Source organism: Saccoglossus kowalevskii, chromosome 6 (assembly GCF_978046115.1).
Source record: "Saccoglossus kowalevskii chromosome 6, keSacKowa6.1, whole genome shotgun sequence".
Taxonomy (NCBI): domain Eukaryota; kingdom Metazoa; phylum Hemichordata; class Enteropneusta; family Harrimaniidae; genus Saccoglossus; species Saccoglossus kowalevskii.
This window is the reverse complement of record NC_140646.1, coordinates 12502626-12520904: the sequence shown is the minus strand read 5'-3', so window position 1 is coordinate 12520904 and position 18279 is coordinate 12502626. Positions and strand designations below refer to the sequence as shown.

Genomic DNA, 18279 nt, shown 5'->3' with positions numbered 1-18279 from the left:
TTAATGTTGTCAATCTATGTGCTGGATCAAACCTAGTGCTGTCAATCTATGTAGTGGATCAAACTTAATGTTGTCAATCTATGTATTGGCTCAAACCTAATGTTGTTAATCTATGTATTTTCTCAAACCTAATGTTGTCAATCTATGTGCTGGATCAAACCTAGTGTTGTCAATCTTTGTATTGGATCAAACTTAATGTTGTCAATCTATGTATTGGATCAAACTTAATGTTGTCAATCTATGTATTGGATCAAACTTAATGTTGTCAATCTATGTATTGGATCAAAATTAATGTTGTCAATCCATATGCTGGATCAAATTTAATGTTGTCAATCTATGTATTGAATCAAACTTAATGTTGTCAATCTATGTATTTGCTCAAACTTAATGTTGTCAATCCATATGCTGGATCAAACTTAATGTTGTCAATCTATGTATTGGATCAAACTTAATGTTGTCAATCTATGTGCTGGATCAAACCTAGTGTTGTCAATCTATGTATTGGATCAAACCTAATGTTGTCAATCTATGTATTGGCTCAAACCTAATGTTGATAGTCAATGTATTGGATCAAACTTAATGTTGTCAATCTATGTATTTGCTCAAACCTAATGTTGACAATCTATGTATTGGATCAAACTTAATGTTGTCAATCTATGTATTGGATCAAACTTAATGTTGTCAATCTATGTATTTGCTCAAACCTAATGTTGACAATCTATGTATTGGATCAAACTTAATATTGTCAATCTATGTATTGGATCAAACCTAATGTTGACAATCTATGTATTGGATCAAACTTAATGTTGTCAATCTGTGTATTGGATCAAACTTAATGTTGTCAATCTATCTGCTGGATCAAACCCAATGTTGTCAATTCATGTGCTGGCTCAAACTTAATGTTGTCAATATATGTATTGAATCAAACATAATGTTGTCAATATATATGCTAGCTCAAACTTACTGTTGTCAATATATGTATTGAATCAAACATAATGTTGTCAATATATATGCTGGCTCAAACTTAATGTTGTCAATATATGTATTGAATCAAACCTAATATTGTCAATATATCTGCTGGATCAAACTTAATGTTGTCAATCTATGTGCTAGTTCAAACTTAATGTTGTCAATATATGTATTGGATCAAACTTAATGTTGTCAATCTATGTATTGGATCAAACCTAATATTGTCAATATATCTGCTAGCTCAAACTTAATGTTGTCAATATATGTATTGAATCAAACATAATGTTGTCAATATATATGTTGGCTCAAACTTAATGTTGTCAATCTATGTATTGGATCAAACTTAATGTTGTCAATCTATATATTGGGTCAAACCTAATATTGTCAATATGTCTGCTGGATCAAACCTAATGTTGTCAATTCATGTGCTGGCTCAAACTTAATGTTGTCAATCTATGTGCTGGGTCAAACTTAATGTTGTCAATCTATGTGCTGGATCAAACCTAATGTTATCAATCTATGGCTGGTTTACACCTGATGTCATTGGGGCATCATTATATATGTATGCGCTGTATTCTTGCTGGCGTTACGTTTATATTTGTTGCGCGGTTTGAGCAAAGACTAGATACTATACTGTCTTTGTTTTTGAGTTGTCTGATTCTGTTTCATTACTGACTTAGGGTTGATAAAACCATTCGTGTTATAAAGTTATAGTAACCGGAAATAAGACAGTATCTCATAGTTGTTTGTAGTGCAATGTACACTTTTATTTTACTATCGCAATAAAACAACAACAACAACAAAACAGAACAGTTTGTACCAAAATAAAAAAATATATATATATACAAACAGTACTGATAGTGATGGCCTACGAAACACCTGACGGGCGCGATGTGGCCACGTGCAAATAATATTGGGACGTTACATAAAACTTGGAAACAAATATTTCACGGGGGAAAACATTGTCTCAGTGTCCCTAAATCTAGGACATATGTTAAAAAAACAAGTGGTCTCCTGGTTGTCCGGTGAATATTGTATATTGTCAGATATACAACTTGATATGATTTTTTAATCGAAAAGCCGAAATTCTCATTATAAAATGGGAAATATAAATTTGGGCTCTGATTATTTGATTGGTTTCATATAGTTGTTATAACGACGTGACGTCATGATATAGTTCGGCTGACAAATTTCATTCTTTTGTGGTGGGTGTCAATATGACGATATTATGTACCAATCCGCAGCGAACTATATTTATGGGTATTGCTTCCTTGTTTTCGCGTATTTTGTCAATTTTATATACAGTCAAATGTTGGATTTAAAACATTGGTGGGTGTATGTTGCGTGAATACTGTAGATTTTAACAGTAATGTACCAAAATATGCGAATCTTTTATGTGACCCCGCGGAAGGATTATGAAAGGTCGTAGTGTGGTTGAAATTACTCCGTCTTTTCTTCCTATGCATATATTACCGTGGCGCTGGTCATAAACATCGTGTAGTGTATGATGACCCGAAAAGCGTTGGGAATTTCGCGAAATCTGGGAAAAGATGCTGTAGCACGGGATTGTGGACGATTTTAATGGAATGTATTTATGCTGTATGTGTGTTTTTGTGCTGCAATGGGCTGCGGAAGCAGCAAGATAGTGCCCGATTCCCCGGTGGACCCTCATGTGGATTGGGTGAAAACTCTTGAAACAGGACCGAATGTCCGACGGAATAATAACTACAACAATACCTACCATCGGAACTACAATGATCATAACAGCAACAAGAAGAAAAGCATGGGTAAATATAAGGCCAAGTTTGATCCAAGAGTGTTGGCAAAGTACGATGTCAAAGCTCTAATCGGTAGGGGCAGCTTCAGTCGTGTCGTTCGTGTTGAACACAAACTAACAAAGCAGCCATACGCGATCAAAATGATCGAAGTAAAGGAAGGCAAAGAGGTATTTGAAACTGAACTTGGTGTGCTCAGAAGGGTGAGGCACACAAATATTGTGCAACTCGTTGAGGTGTTTGAAACGCCAGAGAGAGTATACATGGTCATGGAATTGGCAACGGGTGGGGAATTATTCGACAGGATCGTGGCGAGAGGGAGTTTCACTGAGCGAGATGCAACACGGGCAGTGCAAATGGTACTAGAAGGTGTCCGTTACTTACATGCGCTCGGCATCACACACAGGGACCTAAAACCCGAGAATTTACTGTATTATCACCCGGGGAACGATTCTAAAATTCTGATCACAGACTTTGGATTGGCCAGTACGCGTAAAGCTGGCGATGAAATGACGATGAAAACTGCTTGTGGAACCCCCGAATACATTGCTCCGGAAATACTACTCCGGAAAAGTTATACAAACTCTGTTGACTTATGGGCGCTTGGCGTCATAACTTTTATTTTGCTTAGTGGAACAATGCCTTTCGATGACGAAAACAGAACAAGGCTATACCGAAAAATATTAAGGGCAAAATATTCGTTTTCAGGGGAGGTAAGGATATTTACGAACTTTACATTGTTTTTTTTAATTATTGTAGGCTGTACTCGTGTCACTTTGACCAGACTCTCGAACTGTTGTCGCTTTGCGTTTCTTACACTAATATGTGAAGTGAATTAATGGTTTGCGTGACGAGACCTTAGTAGATATTTCTATGACCTCCCACCCCGAACAAAGTCACGCGTATGAAGTGTTTATAACTGTCAGTCAGCTATCGCATGATTTTCATGACCACACGAATAAAGTTTTATCCATTTTTGTCTGAAGACAATCACGTAACACTAAAATGACCTAGGAAAATGATCGCTAAGGTCGTTCAGAAATAGGGAAGAGTCTATCAAATTTCGTTGCTGTCAAGCTCAAAGCTTTAAAATATATAAGTCCTTTCTTTTCCCACCATTATGTGAACTGCTTTGCATGACTATAGAATTGTATTCTCTAGCAAACTGCAAAAATATAAAGGTAATTAAATCAGCCAGTTAACTTATTCATGTACTTGTACTAACCCCAGTAACTTCTCTAGTTTTAGATGAAATGTACCAGCCCCTGAATTATGTTTGTTTTCACAAGTCCTTCCTGTGAGAGACATGGGGGGGGGGGGGGCTATTAACATATAACTGTTGTTCCCAAATAAAGGATTGGCGGTGTACTTCAGTAAATGCTCACATCCGCTCTCTTTTGTGCTTGTGAGACATCATGGTTTGCCATGTACTGCTGTTAATATGTCTGGGTGTGTAGAAAGTAAAGGTGGTAGGTTTTGTGTGTAGTAGACAAGGTATTTGTAGCACTGTTCTGGGAGAAACATTATGTGGTTAAGATTATTTTGATATTGGACATTGGTGTAAGGAGCCATGGATGATTCAAGTACACTCATATTAAACATACAGTAATCACTTCATTTAGAGGGAAGGGCATCATGGTTTGTAATCTCTTTGCGAGAACTGTTCATGATGAAAGAATTGCAGACCCTTCAATCGGGAAAAATAAGTGTTGTTCGTTGGCATTGATTGGGACATATAATTTGCTGTATTCTTACTTGTTTTCTCCAAACGTGCCTGTTTCTGAAGGAATTTAAATCCTCCCATGACAGAAACCCCAAGCATTGGGTTGGTCATCAGGAGGCATCAATATCAAAGAGGTGTTGCCATCTAGATTTAAAATAGATTCTCAAATATTGAAAATAACTTTATTCTCACCTGATTGAGAGAGTTGTTCTGTTTGTCCTTGAATGAACCTGGCCGAATTCTGCTTTCGCTCGGCCCCAATCGTATAAACAAACCCTGAAGCGATAATCTGTTAATTGGTGAGAGAAACTATAGTTTTGCTCTGATGAAATGCTGTCGTGTAAAATTAGCACTTGTGTGCAGAATTTGCAATGATTTTTTTTTTAATGTTTGTTCCATTTTTTTTATTAGCTCCGCTGTCGACTTTGTCGAGCGGAGCTTATCATATGAGTGATTGTCCGTCGTCGTCGTCGTCGTCCGTCGTCCGTGTCAATGTTTTACTTTTTCGACTTCTTCTTGAAAACTACAAGCCTGAATGCTTTGATACTTGGTGTATATGTACCTTGGGTAGACCTCTCTCAGATTTGTTCATTTCATGATGATATCTTCAATTCTCTAATTTTGGTGAATATTTTTGTCATTTTTAGTAAAAAGTGATATTTTCGACTTCTTGTTGAAAACCGCAAGTGCAATTGCTTTGATATTACATATATAGGTACTACATTTGGACCTCTCTCAGATTTGTTCATTTTGTAATGATATCTTTAATTCTCTAATTTTGGTGAATATTTTTGTCATTTTTCGTAAAAAGTGATATTTTCGACTTCTTGTTGAAAACCGCAAGTCCAATTGCTTTGATATTTACATATATAGGTACTACATGTCGACCTCTCTCAGATTTGTTCATTTTGTAATGATATCTTCAATTCTCTAATTTTGGTGAATATTTTTGTAATTTTTGGTAAAAAGTGATATTTTCGACCTCTTGTTGAAAACCGCAAGTCCAATTGCTTTGATATTACATATATAGGTACTACATGTGGACCTCTCTCAGATTTGTTCATTTTGTAATGATATCTTTAATTCTCTAATTTTGGTGAATATTTTTGTCATTTTTCGTAAAAAGTGATATTTTCGACTTCTTGTTGAAAACCGCAAGTCCAATTGCTTTTATATGACATATATAGGTACTACATGTGGACCTCTCTCAGATTTGTTCATTTTGTAATGATATCTTTAATTCTCTAATTTCGGTGAATATTTTTGTAATTTTTGGTAAAAAGTGATATTTTCGACTTCTTGTTGAAAACCGCAAGTCCAATTGCTTTGATATTACATATATAGGTACTACATGTGGACCTCTCTCAGATTTGTTCATTTCATGATGATATCTTTAATTCTCTAATTTTGATGAATATTTTTGTAATTTTTGGTAAAAAGTGATATTTTCGACTTCTTGTTGAAAACCGCAAGTCCAATTGCTTTGATATATTATACATATAGGTACTACATGTGGACCTCTTTCAAATTTGTTCATTTTCTAATGATATCTTCTGTTCTTTAATTGCCATGTGCATTGCTAACAGCGGAGCTATCTCAGCCGACAGGCTGCTTGTGTATTTTACATAAGCAATTTTTACTGCTACAATTTTTTTTTATTTTGGCTGTCTTGCAAATTCACAGATATGTCTTTTATTTACAGAACCTTGTCATGATCAGATAACTGAGATAGTGTAGAGAAGTCTTACTGTTAGCCTCTTGTAATGTCCTTTCTGTAGCCGAACAGATAACCCCCATCCATCCCTCTGTGTGTGTGTGTGTGTGTGTGTGTGTGTGACAGTCATATCATTTTACTTAGCTCTTTATAAATTTAGAAGAGCAAGGAACGCGGAAGAATTGTCTGTTGCTGATCATTGGGTTTTTTTGTCACATGGGTGTGATAACTTGATTTATTTATACCACAAGTGATTAGCAAAAAAGTCTTCAAATTTGTTTTTAACTGAACAGAATAAAATTAAGTGTAATAAAAACAACTACATTGCTGGGAAACGTACTCTCTTTCTCTTTGCTGGGTTGATCAAATTGACGCATTTTATACTTGCATATTACCTGTTCTGTTGATTTGTTGAATATGTTGTCTTTCTGTACTTGGATTCAGTCTATTGAAAGGATGCTGATTCATAGAAGACACCAATTGATGTAATATGGGATATTCCATTTTTGTGACAAAGGCACGGAATGTAATGGGTCAATAACTGAGTGAATCCACACATAACCTCTATTGTGTTTTTTTGTTCGCAATTTAACAATCAACGGCATGATTTCATGTCAAGAATTGAAAGATGGCCAAGTTGAGTTTCGCTATTGTCACATTAAGTTGAACATCCTTGAAGGAGTCATTTTTCACCGAAATGACACTATGATATTTTTTTTTTAAATTAGGGGGGGGGGGGGCAACATGGGCAGGGCAGGTCAATTATCCCCAAAAAAAATTAAATAGACGAGAATCTTAATATAATGTTATGTCCGATGGATAGTAGTATAAAATAAAACATTCGTTTTGAATTTGAATTTAGGTTCCTGGGTATTGTCAACCGGACGTGTTTGGCCCAGCGTATAACAATGAATCCGGAGTGAGTGTTCTTTTGATTATTATATTACTGTTGTTATCATTATTGTGAAAATGCAAAACAATCCAGTGTAAAACTTTATATATTTTTACTGTGAATTGTGTAACACATGGCCACTTTTGACTAATCTGATATCTATTTTTTTTTTTATATCTTTCTTTCTGTGTATTATTTTGTCCTCTGAAACTTCTTGACCAATCAAAACAAAAAATTAAATATGTGAGTCATGTTCTGACTGCTGTGACAATGTTTGTGGCATATAACTTCTGTGAAAATGGGAAGTAGTGTTATGTTAATCACACAGTGCCAGTATTGCTTGGATAAGAAAATCAAATTTACAAAATGGATTATATTAAGTCTCAGTAAATTACAAATTTTGCTACATATTGTATATTTGTTTTGGTTTGGAGTGGCCAAGTACAGTAATATAAAGTAACACGTTGTTATAGTTACTCATTTAAGAAACTAAAAGTTTTGAGATGATTGACAAATGCTAGTTTTCTATTCTTTGATTTCTAGTAAATGTATACTTATATAAAAGGTATATGGTAAGAATTCTGTCAATATTCCCCCTGGGGAGGCAGTGTTCTCCCCAGAAAAATAGCAAAGAGTATTGATTAATTTGCATAACAATGTACCATGTTAATCACCTCTATTGTATTCATTGTTATGCTAAATGGACTATTGTTTATCCAAAATTAAACAGTTGGGAACCCCTACTCTTTAATGCCCTGGGGAGGACCCGGGGAGGGGAGGGGTTGCCATTTTAGAAATAACTACCGTAATTATAAAAAATAACTAAAACTAATAATTTAAATAATGGGGCAGAAATAGCTTTTTTGAGTTTTCATGATGTTTCTGGAGTATCATACATGATTGGTTTTTGTTATTCGACCATTGTGTGGAGTCAGTTACAGCTTCATTGTAACAATGTACAGGACTCAGTGACAAAGAATATTGTTGTTAGGAGTACAATAAAATCACCAGTCAACTATACCCTGTGTTCTGTGCCTTGCTAAAAATAGAGGACTTTTTATTAACGTTAACTGCAATGATTCGATGTTCATGATGGACTGTAAGAATTATGACTGGTGTAAAAACCATTACTGTTTTGTGTTGCGAGGTAATGTTTTTCTATGTTATACTTGTAAATTTCGGTGTTTCTATGTTTTTTTTATTGAAAAGTTGGTTTTTACCTTCTCTTTACCAGAGTTACGTTGCTGTCCCAAATCAGTGAAACTTCTTATTGGCATTTGTTTAACAAAATTTGTTCAATTATTGATTTATATGTTTGAACATTATGAACACTTCTGTTATTATTGACCTCTGTTCTCCTTCTGTCACACGTTTAATTTATATTTGCCAGTCTCACATTTGTCCATTTAGTTGCTGTGTTTGACCAGTTTGAACTCTTGTTCTGTAGTGACAGATAACCCGTACTATACTGTTGATTGTCTTGCTTTTTTTTCAAAAACCTTTTTTTTCTCTGAAATATTCTTTAAATCATTTTGTCCTGATTTCCATGTCTTGTCTGACTTGGCACTTCAAAGTAGTGGAGGATAGTCCCTATTCTGCTATATAGGAATAAAAAAAAACTTACACAGCGAAAAACATGCACAAGTTTTTTTTTTTGCCAATTCATGCTTTGCTGTAAACAAATTTGAATGGTGGGATGAAGACTGGCAGCAATAGTGCAATAGAAGAATACAAACACACGGCTTTCTCACGCAATGCCTTTTCAAGTGTGTGTACATAGCGAGAATACATCTCAGATAGACTTTTTTAAAACATGTTTTTCTTACTATGTAATGTAATTTTTATGTTTCCTATATAGACAGGCAATAGAATTTTCACCTGCAAACCTGTCGTTGAATGTAGCTGAGTAATTTATTGTAATCTTACATTCTGTACAGGTATTCCAGGGCTCCCTGCTACCCATTTGCCATAGTATCATTACATGTATATATGACAGGATGCAATTTTGGAACTAAATGATTCATGACTAGTTCAGATAAAAGTTTTTCTAACCTAGAATGGGGGGAGGGGTGATTTGGTCAACTGTCAATATTATTCTAGCAAATTCTTTCACAAACTGCTCTCGATTTGTGTTGTGAATATTCGCTGATGAAAAGAACTCAACATCTCGCCATCAGTCACGACCCAATCCTGTAGAATGCTAGGAGATATCGGTCAATTTGTGATAAACATCTGAGTAAATTGACTCACGTGGGTCACCGTAAAGATGTCAAACAAACTATGAACGCCCACTTTGATAACGCTGGTTTATGCACGTGGATGTCACTTAAGTCGTAGCCTATAAATCGTAATTTCCGTGCCTTATCTAATCTCGTTGGTAATGTAGATGTATGAACGATATTTATAGAACTTGTACGAGCGTCCCAGGAAACAATGTTTGGAATGGTTGCTACAACAAGTACTGCTACTGGCTCTTAATTTGCAGTTACCATGGAAACCATTGCTTGATTGCACTTCTTAATGTTAAAATTTTCTCCAAAATAGTCATAACATTTTCTTCACATATTCAAATAGACATTTTCAGAAATTTTGGCTATGACATTTGGTTCCCCTCAGAAAACAGGTCAGTTCTAACCATACCAAAAATGGATTTTTAGAATTCCTCCAATTTCTTGTGCTTATTTCACTATGATGTAACTTTCATTTCAACCAGATGTGTGGTATAATGTATTGCTTGTATCATCCCAGCATGAGGGGATTATGGGTACGATTCCTATTAGCCGGTTGCACACTCAGTAGTTTAAAAAAAAACGAGTACATACTGCCCAATTACCAGGTATGCGTCATTCAGGGTTTGAAATGTGGAGTCCAGTCATCGGTGCATGTAAAAAAACCACAGCATCCATGTCCTTGAGATGACTGGAACTTGTTAAAAGTCATAGAACTCAATTTGAAGAAAAATGTAATTTTCATTTCGTTGTCCCATTCTTTTTACGCTGATGTCACTTTCATTCCACTATTTCATTTATGTCGCATTTCATAATTAGATAGTTGCAAAAGCACATATCTAAGAAATATTGTAGAGTTCAAAAAAACAATGCATAGTTCCCATCTTTAGTTCATGAGGGAAAAGAATACAACTAGCTCAGGAACCATTGTACATGTTTACATTATAATGTTACGGTATCTAAAAAACTCTGGTCTTCTACTATGTTGTGTAACATTTTCTCTAAGCTTTACTGTAAATTGGTTTACAGATTTTATTTTTTTCAAAAAAAACCTCAATAAAGACTGAAGGAGTTTTCTTTGGTTGCTAGCATTGAGCATGAAATCTACCTGACATGATCAGTTGATGCAAGTAACCACAACAAAACGAAGTGTTTTCGAAGAATGGCCAATACAAAAGTAGCGTTCCATGAGACTTCTCTGGCATTCCTTTAAAGTACTATATGAATAAAACTCCGGAATGCAAGGATAGACATAGGCTTGCTGTGAATGAGTGTTGTGCTAGTACGTAAAGATGGGGTGACTTGTGGTTCAAGCGCCCAGTCGTTGTCCTCATTGTCCATCCTCAATGAACGGGCGCAGGGTGTGTGTGGCATGAATACACCTACACTGCAATACCTACAGATGAGGTTATGAGTAAACTAGAGGGGTTGAAATAAACAAGATACTTAAGACTCTGGAAAGGTTATGTGCGATGCAGGAGGTAACTAGACGTGGGTTATTTTTGTCTAGAGTACAAGTATTGTATTATGACAAGTACTATTCATGTGGAGAGGAAGCTATTTTTATCACGTAATTTGATTATCGCATTTATTTGTAATGATGATTGTTTTTGTAGTTCTCCCTGCAATATGTACTTAAACAAATTAATATTAATAAATCAACAAAATTTATATAACAAAATCAACATATAATTTACATATTCATTTGGGGTAAAAAAAACTTGTGTAAGAAAAATGAACGCTATTTTTTGTTGTCTGTTAGACTAGTGTTGTCATGTCTGGTAAGTCATAATTGTGCTGTCTCATTGGTTTCTAGCTTCCATTGCGTCTTGTACTTGTACACAATCTTGGTATGTTGTCTTGTTGTCTGTAAAGAAATAACACATAGTGGCGGGTGTAGTGTTTGACAGATCTCTTGTTGACTATTCTGATCTCAATAAAAGCAAAAATGACAAAGACGTAGAAACTCATCAGTGTTAAATCCTGGATACGTTCTGTTTTACATTCAGCAAAATTAATTAATAATTTGTATTTGTGTTTTGTTACCATATATACTGACTTAAGCTACAGAAATGTTTCTATGGTCAAAATAACTAATATTTTAATAATTCAATATTAGAACATTTATCTCAAATGTTTTATTCACTTTCTGATAATGCTTGCCCTTTGATTTCTTATTTCTAGTTCATAAAACAGGGTCTTGGCCAACATTTCACATTTCTTCCATGATTGTAGTTATTGGATTTTTTATTATTTGCAAGCTGAGAAAATCTCCCCACTAAGTGCTTGTCCTTCGAGGTCTGTTATGCATTAGACACCTGTAAATTGCGTTTCAAAGGGTACTTTTAAGGTTTTCTCGTCTTTTTGTCCGACATCATTTTCTGAAAGGCCACTCTCGCTTAAGTATGAGATAAGGACTTTTTATTTACAACTGACTGAACCTCTGGCCTTGTCCTACAAACCACTTTTAAAGCAAATCATCATAGCGAAAATTTCTTTGCAATTTTCACTTCTGAAGATGATGACCCAATCGAATTATTCGTTAAAAAAATATTCGCCCTGATAATAATCGGTTTGTTCAACCCGCAGGAGTATTTGAACTCAGGTCTACGTTACTGGTGATCAAACGCCCATTGTTAAGCATGTAACGTTAACGCCATCAAAAGAACGACTATTTTTCTTACACGTCAATGTAATTGTTAAGGTAGTATTCATCTATAACATCATTTATTTCATGCCTTGTTGATTGCCTCTGAATAAACTATGATGAGTAACACTGTTACCAGACAAAGAACACTGCTCTCTTACAATTGTACGTATTATTATCCAGGCTTCGTCCACAACGTTAGCTCTAAAAAGAAAACGTGACGTTGTTAGTGTTATCGACAAAAGGTACGCTGGTATCTGAATGAAACGGTTGAAATGTAATATTACTTAGTAACGCTTACTGTTTTGACCAGGAAATGTTACAAGTGTTGTCATGTTCCATAGAATAGAAGCATATAAACACTACAAGTAGAAGTAATATTTGTACATTTACTTTGTCTCAGATTTCATCAGAACGGATGAAAAAAAAAATCTCAAAAAAAAAAAAAAAACGATATTATTTAAGATATATTGCAAAATAAATTAACTAACAACTTCAGATCGCCTAAATTAGTAAATTTCAAACTGTAACCTACCATCCCCATGAATTATAAATGTGTAACACATTTCACTCCTAAGCTAAGTATGGTAGCACCATTGTACTTTTCTTTTTATTACTTTTATTTATTTTCAAGTATTCCCCTAGAGTGTTGCAAAAAACACCTGGTTTAATTTTTTGCCTTCTATAATACATATGTTCATATGCAGTGTGCAACTTAATTTGAATTCCTGGCCATGTGTGAATAGTGTAGGTAAATGTTAGCTCAATCTACAGTAGTTTGGTACACAGTATGTCAGAGAAAGAAAATATTATTTTGATTTTTACAACATTGGTGGGATAGTCATGAAATTGTGAAGTTGACATGAGATGTTCTGAAGGAGAAGAACTGTTGCTATTTACTATTCATGCAAAAATGCATTCAAAATGCAGAAGTAGCCATTTTATGAAAAAAAATTAGGGAGAAAATTAGTGCGTTAAAAATGACTTCAGAATCAAATAGAAAATTGGTCGTTTTGGAGATGATTTCTATAATTTAAAATCTTTAGTTGAATATGATAGTTTAGTACCTTAAACATTTTTTGGAATTTCATTAATTTTAGGGGATTTTGTGAAGGTCACAGTTAGATGCATATTCCTAAACATTTGTCTCTTGCCAGATTAAAGCACAGCAGTGCATTGCCGGTACAATTAAGATTTCTCCACAGATTACAAAACAATATGTCACCGGTTAGCATAAATTTTCGATGAGTCATCTCATAGGAATAATTACTTGGATTTACCACACTGGTAGCTTTTACATGACAACTGCCATTTTTAATGCAAACAATCTATAATATGTGCTCATCAAAAAACTTCTTGCATGTGTAAAATTGAGATAAAGAGTTTGTTCTTAAATTTGTATAGTATCAGTAGCGTTGAAATATATAAAAAAAATGAACTTAAAACACAATGAACTTAAAGTTATTTTTTAGTTTGACAACTTTTGCCATTGTCACAAAATAAAGTGCCATTTCTTTTTCCCTATTTTTCAAATTTTTCTTCAAGGCATGAAAGTAAGTTTTTTTTTGGTTCAAAATTAACAAAGTACATGCAGACAAATGCATAAAAATGTTCAGCTACCAGGGGTTGAATCAGGTTCCAGGGTTGAATCAGGTTCCAAGGTTGAATCAGGTTCCAGGGGTTGAATCAGGTTCCAGGGTTGAATCAGGTTCCAGGGGTTGAATCAGGTTCCAGGGGTTGAATCAGGTTCCAGGGTTGAATCAGGTTCCAGGGGTTGAATCAGGTTCCAGGGGTTGAATCAGGTTCCAGGGTTGAATCAGGTTCCAGGGGTTGAATCAGGTTCCAGGGTTGAATCAGGTTCCAGGGGTTGAATCTCTATTTTCACATAAATCACATATTTTCTACTAGAAGTGCCTTATGGGAATAAACTGTTAGCATAAATGGGTTTACAAGTGTTAGGGAAAATGGTTACTTGAAATCACACCCCAGAGAACCAGTGGCGGACATAATAGAGTTTGATGTATAGATGCAGTGGACAAGGTTACCCAATTAGACAGTGTAATGATGCATGTATTGCCACCAGTTATCAATGGAGGCACTGTACTTTGTTTTTCAAAATACAACATCCCTGACAAAGACAACATTTGTTTTTGTTTTATTATTGCCTTCTCGTCTCCAGTCTGTACAAGAGTTCTACTTAATCAAATAGCTAAATAGTCGCCAATTTTTCTCAAATGAGTCATCCAAAATTGTACAATAGTCATGTGTGAGAATTTAATAAAGTTTAATAGAGGTCAGTGTTCTGAAAAGCATTCTCTTTACAATACTGTATCTGATTCCATGTTCAAGGTCATTGGAGTGGATCAGTTGACTGGTTTTAATTTTGCAAAGTTTTATGATAAATGTATTAATTGTTAGTATGACGAATAGACAGGGGTAAAAAAAAAAACCTCAAAAATTGTTTGTTTGCATACTTTACTGTTTGCATGTGTATCGCCAAGGTAGGGACGTGCAATTGCAATGTGTTCTAACAGGATTGTCTTGTTTCAGTCAATTAGTATATATCGTATATGCAGTGTTTTGCAGACTGTGTATATTACTTACCAAATATGGGCATTTGCACCTGATTTTAGGAGAGCAAATGTGCTCTCCTTGCAAGAGGGAACAAACGTGTAATATTTTTCATAACCTTCCTTGATCTAAAATAATCACCAACATAATCTAGCTGAACCTTTGCAAGCACCGCCATCTTGAACAAGTGTGCTCTGTGTAGCAACGGCAACAATCCCTGAACCACAGTATACCCTGTATGTTCCTATTCTAAAACATGTATTGAATTTGCGTGAAAGTGAAGGCATTTAATGAAGGAACTTAAGTGATGACGTTGAGGAAATGTGGTCGTATTCATTGGAGGTAGCACAACATTTTTGTAGAACACTAACATGCGAAACTTGCATATAAATTACCTGCCTTCAACAGAAACACTAATTTGCATATTTTGTTCATTAATACTTGAGTGTATATAAATGTTTGTGCCACTTATCTCTTGAAAATATGTGATTTGGTATAATTCTGTTATTGATCTCGTTGTTTTGTTTTTTTTCTCTCTCGCAGCCCTGGAAAGACGTCTCAAACCTGGCCAAAGATTTTATAGTTAAATTATTAACAGTCAACCCCAATGAGAGAATGGGTGCTTCTGTATCTATGAAACATCCGTGGTTGGTGACCAATGCCGCATCATCTAGTCTTAAGAATCTCCAACGTTCCATCAGTCAGAATCTCTTGAAGCGAGCGTCGTCAAGAAGCCGAAGCACAAAATCAGCTAGGTCAACTAAGTCGAATAAATCTAACAAATCTATTGTGTCTCTGCGGTCTCAGCATAAAAGAGTACAACCAGAAGAACTGGACGAGTTGGCAAGAAGTGGGACGCTTTTCAGAGATGGCGATGACTGACGTTTTATGACAAATGTAGTTTGATATACGAGAAATCGAAAGAGAAAGGCAGTCGCAACTGAGATGATTGATAGACAGAATTGACCTATGTGACATGTTTTCAGCATGGATCTACCTCTTTCACATTTGCAATATGTTTCCTAGAACTTGCCGAGTTGCATTTGTCTACGTCTGCTACATTGAATTGTGAATCAGGTGAATGGTTATGGTGTGTCATTCTGAATGTATGCTTATGGACGGACGGCCTGCTTGGTTCTCTAATAAACGACTAATTTGAGAAGATGTCTACATTGGCGAGCTTATGCAATACGGTGTTACAGTGTCAATCCGAGTGAAGCACTCTAAAGACGTGCTGCGGTATCACTCTGATTCGAAAAAAAGGCAGATCGTATCAACTGAAATGCTATCTAAGGAATTGTTAATTGTTACAAAGCAATTGTATTATTTGCTAATTTCTTAGGAGAATCAAATGGGTGACATCAACACTTAAAGGGCAGTGGCGGCTGTTGGAAAATTCAAATGCATGATGACCACTTCCCTTTAATAAACCCAAGCAATACAGTTGGTACAATTCGTCTTTCTTTTGATTGGATTGTATTGCCGTATCAGATTATGTTCTCGTCTGAACTTGGTTCGTATTTGCATGACCCAAGCATACCATATAATGCTGTCTTATCTCAAGTTTGCAATTTCCATGGCAACTAAAAAAAAAAACCACATGAAGCTTTAAAGTGACATTGTTTGGATATGTTTGAGAAATAAAGTTGGATATGTTGTACCACTTTATAATGGAAATCAATAGACTAGGTTTCCAGTGTTTTTTGTACATAATGCAAATATGGAATATGTTTTCTTTTGTTTTATTGTTTGTTTTTTTTATTTAATTTTTATTAATATGTTAAGATTTTTTTTTTAGTAATATTGTCCTATTTTGCCCCAGATATTGAACTTGTATGTACGTACTGTAAATAAAAAACACTATTTTTTTTTCAAATGTACGTTCAGAGGTTTTAGTTTAACAATGCATGTTTATTTTAAGTACCAGTGCAAATTAAATCAACCTTTCTGTATGTTGATTGCTGCCCTCTAGAGACCAGTGTGGTGAAGTGTCCTGAATGTATCGTTTGGATCTGTTCATCATGCTTGTTTGCTTTCAGCTTTGAATGCTGTTACAGGCTGCTGACATGCATTGATCAAGTGTCTGTTTGTCTGTCTGGACAGTAAAGTAACTTGTGTGGAACTACTGCAATGGTGTTATTTTATGCATCCTAGTCAAATGGTTGCTTCATCTGAAAATCTATTTGAATAACGAGAATATTAGCGTAAATGACATAATGATGGAGACATGCTGATCTTGTTTTAATCATAGTTCCATAGGTCGCAGTAAATGAGGGTGGTCATAGTTTCATAGCATTAAGTGCAACCTAGATTGGTCATTATTTCATGACATTTAGTGCTACCTAGATTGGTCATTATTATATGACATAGTGCTACCTAGTTTGGCCATTATTCTATGGCATATGAGCTCGTCAAGTTAATAGCATTTCCTTTTCCAGTATTCAAATCATGTACTCCAGTATCAAACATACAAGTAAAAAAGCTGAAATCTAGTCCTTGTAAAAAATAAATAGTTCATAATATATTTGTAATCCCATAAAGTACTATAAACATTTTTGTATATGATATATATTCAAATTTTGTATTTACTTTTTTACAGTGACTTTTTTTTTTTTTAAATGTAAAGTCGCTACATGTATGACAAGTTTATCATCACTTGTTATCTTTTTGTTCCTATGCTTTCAACACATTCTAGTAAATTGTATTTTGCATAAGTTTTTAACCACGCATACCTCTCCGCAGTCATCATGTGAATCTTGCATTGTTTCACATATTACGCAGAGCGGTGACCATATATGAAAATGCCAAACAATCATATAGATTTCAATTGCTGCCTTCTTTTTTTCAGTTTGAGCGTTTTAATCTGTCAATATACAATATACCCACAATGCACTGCTCATGTGGAAGTCCAGGCACCCTCATCCTCATTTTGGCATTTCGATATTATAAAGGATGGGTAATAGATATTATTTTTACGCTGATCAACTTGTACGAGAGTGTAGTCTCTCGACTTGCTGTGATTTTTGCCGGCTACAATGTTACATATTTATCATTCCCATTTTGTCCTTCTCGGATATCTTACTCAGAATATGATATTTATTACGTCATTATGCATTTTTATTGTCCCATTTCAAGTGACAGATTCCTTCATGAAATACTGTAAAAAATTCTGAAATCAAAAATAAAATTTTCTGTAGAAAAAAAAAATAACTATTGTCGTAAAGGAATGATACTTATTTGTTGTACAGGACACCTTTCTTTGTCCATGTATGTATGTATGTATTAGAGGAGGGGGTGTTCACAGCTAGCTTTTTGAATATGTAAGTGAATTTTGATCTAATTCAGATGAAATGATAAATGATTGATTGATAAAAAAAACATGAATAAACAAATGACAGTGTAATTAAACGCACTAATGGCCGTCTCCAACCCTTTAAAATAAAATAAAATTCTTGTACGATGAACCAGAGCTAACAATTTCATGGGTTTCAACCGCTGTTATATTTACATACGTGCGAGACTGAATAGTTCATCTTATGGCAGTTGAGAGCCACCAATGTTTTTATTGATTTATAAAATTGGGGATGCAAAACACATTTTGCCAGTAGAACGATGCTCTTAATTGTAATTCCAAAGTTGGGAGTAAGTATGTTTTCATTTTTATCCCATAATACAATACAGTGAAAATTGACGTGAAAAGAAAATATATTAAGGTGGCCACTTGATGGCGCTATGCAATATTGGAATCCTCCCACCCACC

General features: G+C 34.8%; 1 protein-coding gene across 1 annotated transcript; it reads left to right on the top strand.

Annotated features, from left to right (window-relative positions):
* The first annotated feature begins 2439 nt into the window (after nt 1-2439).
* On the top strand, nt 2440-17931 carry LOC100374008 (serine/threonine-protein kinase H1 homolog). The gene is made up of 2 exons (XM_006814039.3): nt 2440-3457; nt 15063-17931. The coding sequence occupies exons 1-2, from the start codon at nt 2564-2566 to the stop codon at nt 15399-15401; spliced, it is 1233 nt and encodes a 410-aa protein (XP_006814102.1). The 5' UTR covers nt 2440-2563; the 3' UTR covers nt 15402-17931.
* Nucleotides 17932-18279: the final 348 nt, after the last annotated feature.

What these genes read in the sequence shown, in the direction of transcription:
- LOC100374008 (XM_006814039.3), top strand. Translation starts at nt 2,564, where the DNA reads ATGCTGTATGTGTGTTTTTGTGCTGCAATGGGCTGCGGAAGCAGCAAG. An exon ending in AATATTCGTTTTCAGGGGAG is followed by an intron (nt 3,458 to 15,062) that starts GTAAGGATATTT and finishes TCTCTCTCGCAG; the next exon opens with CCCTGGAAAGACGTCTCAAA.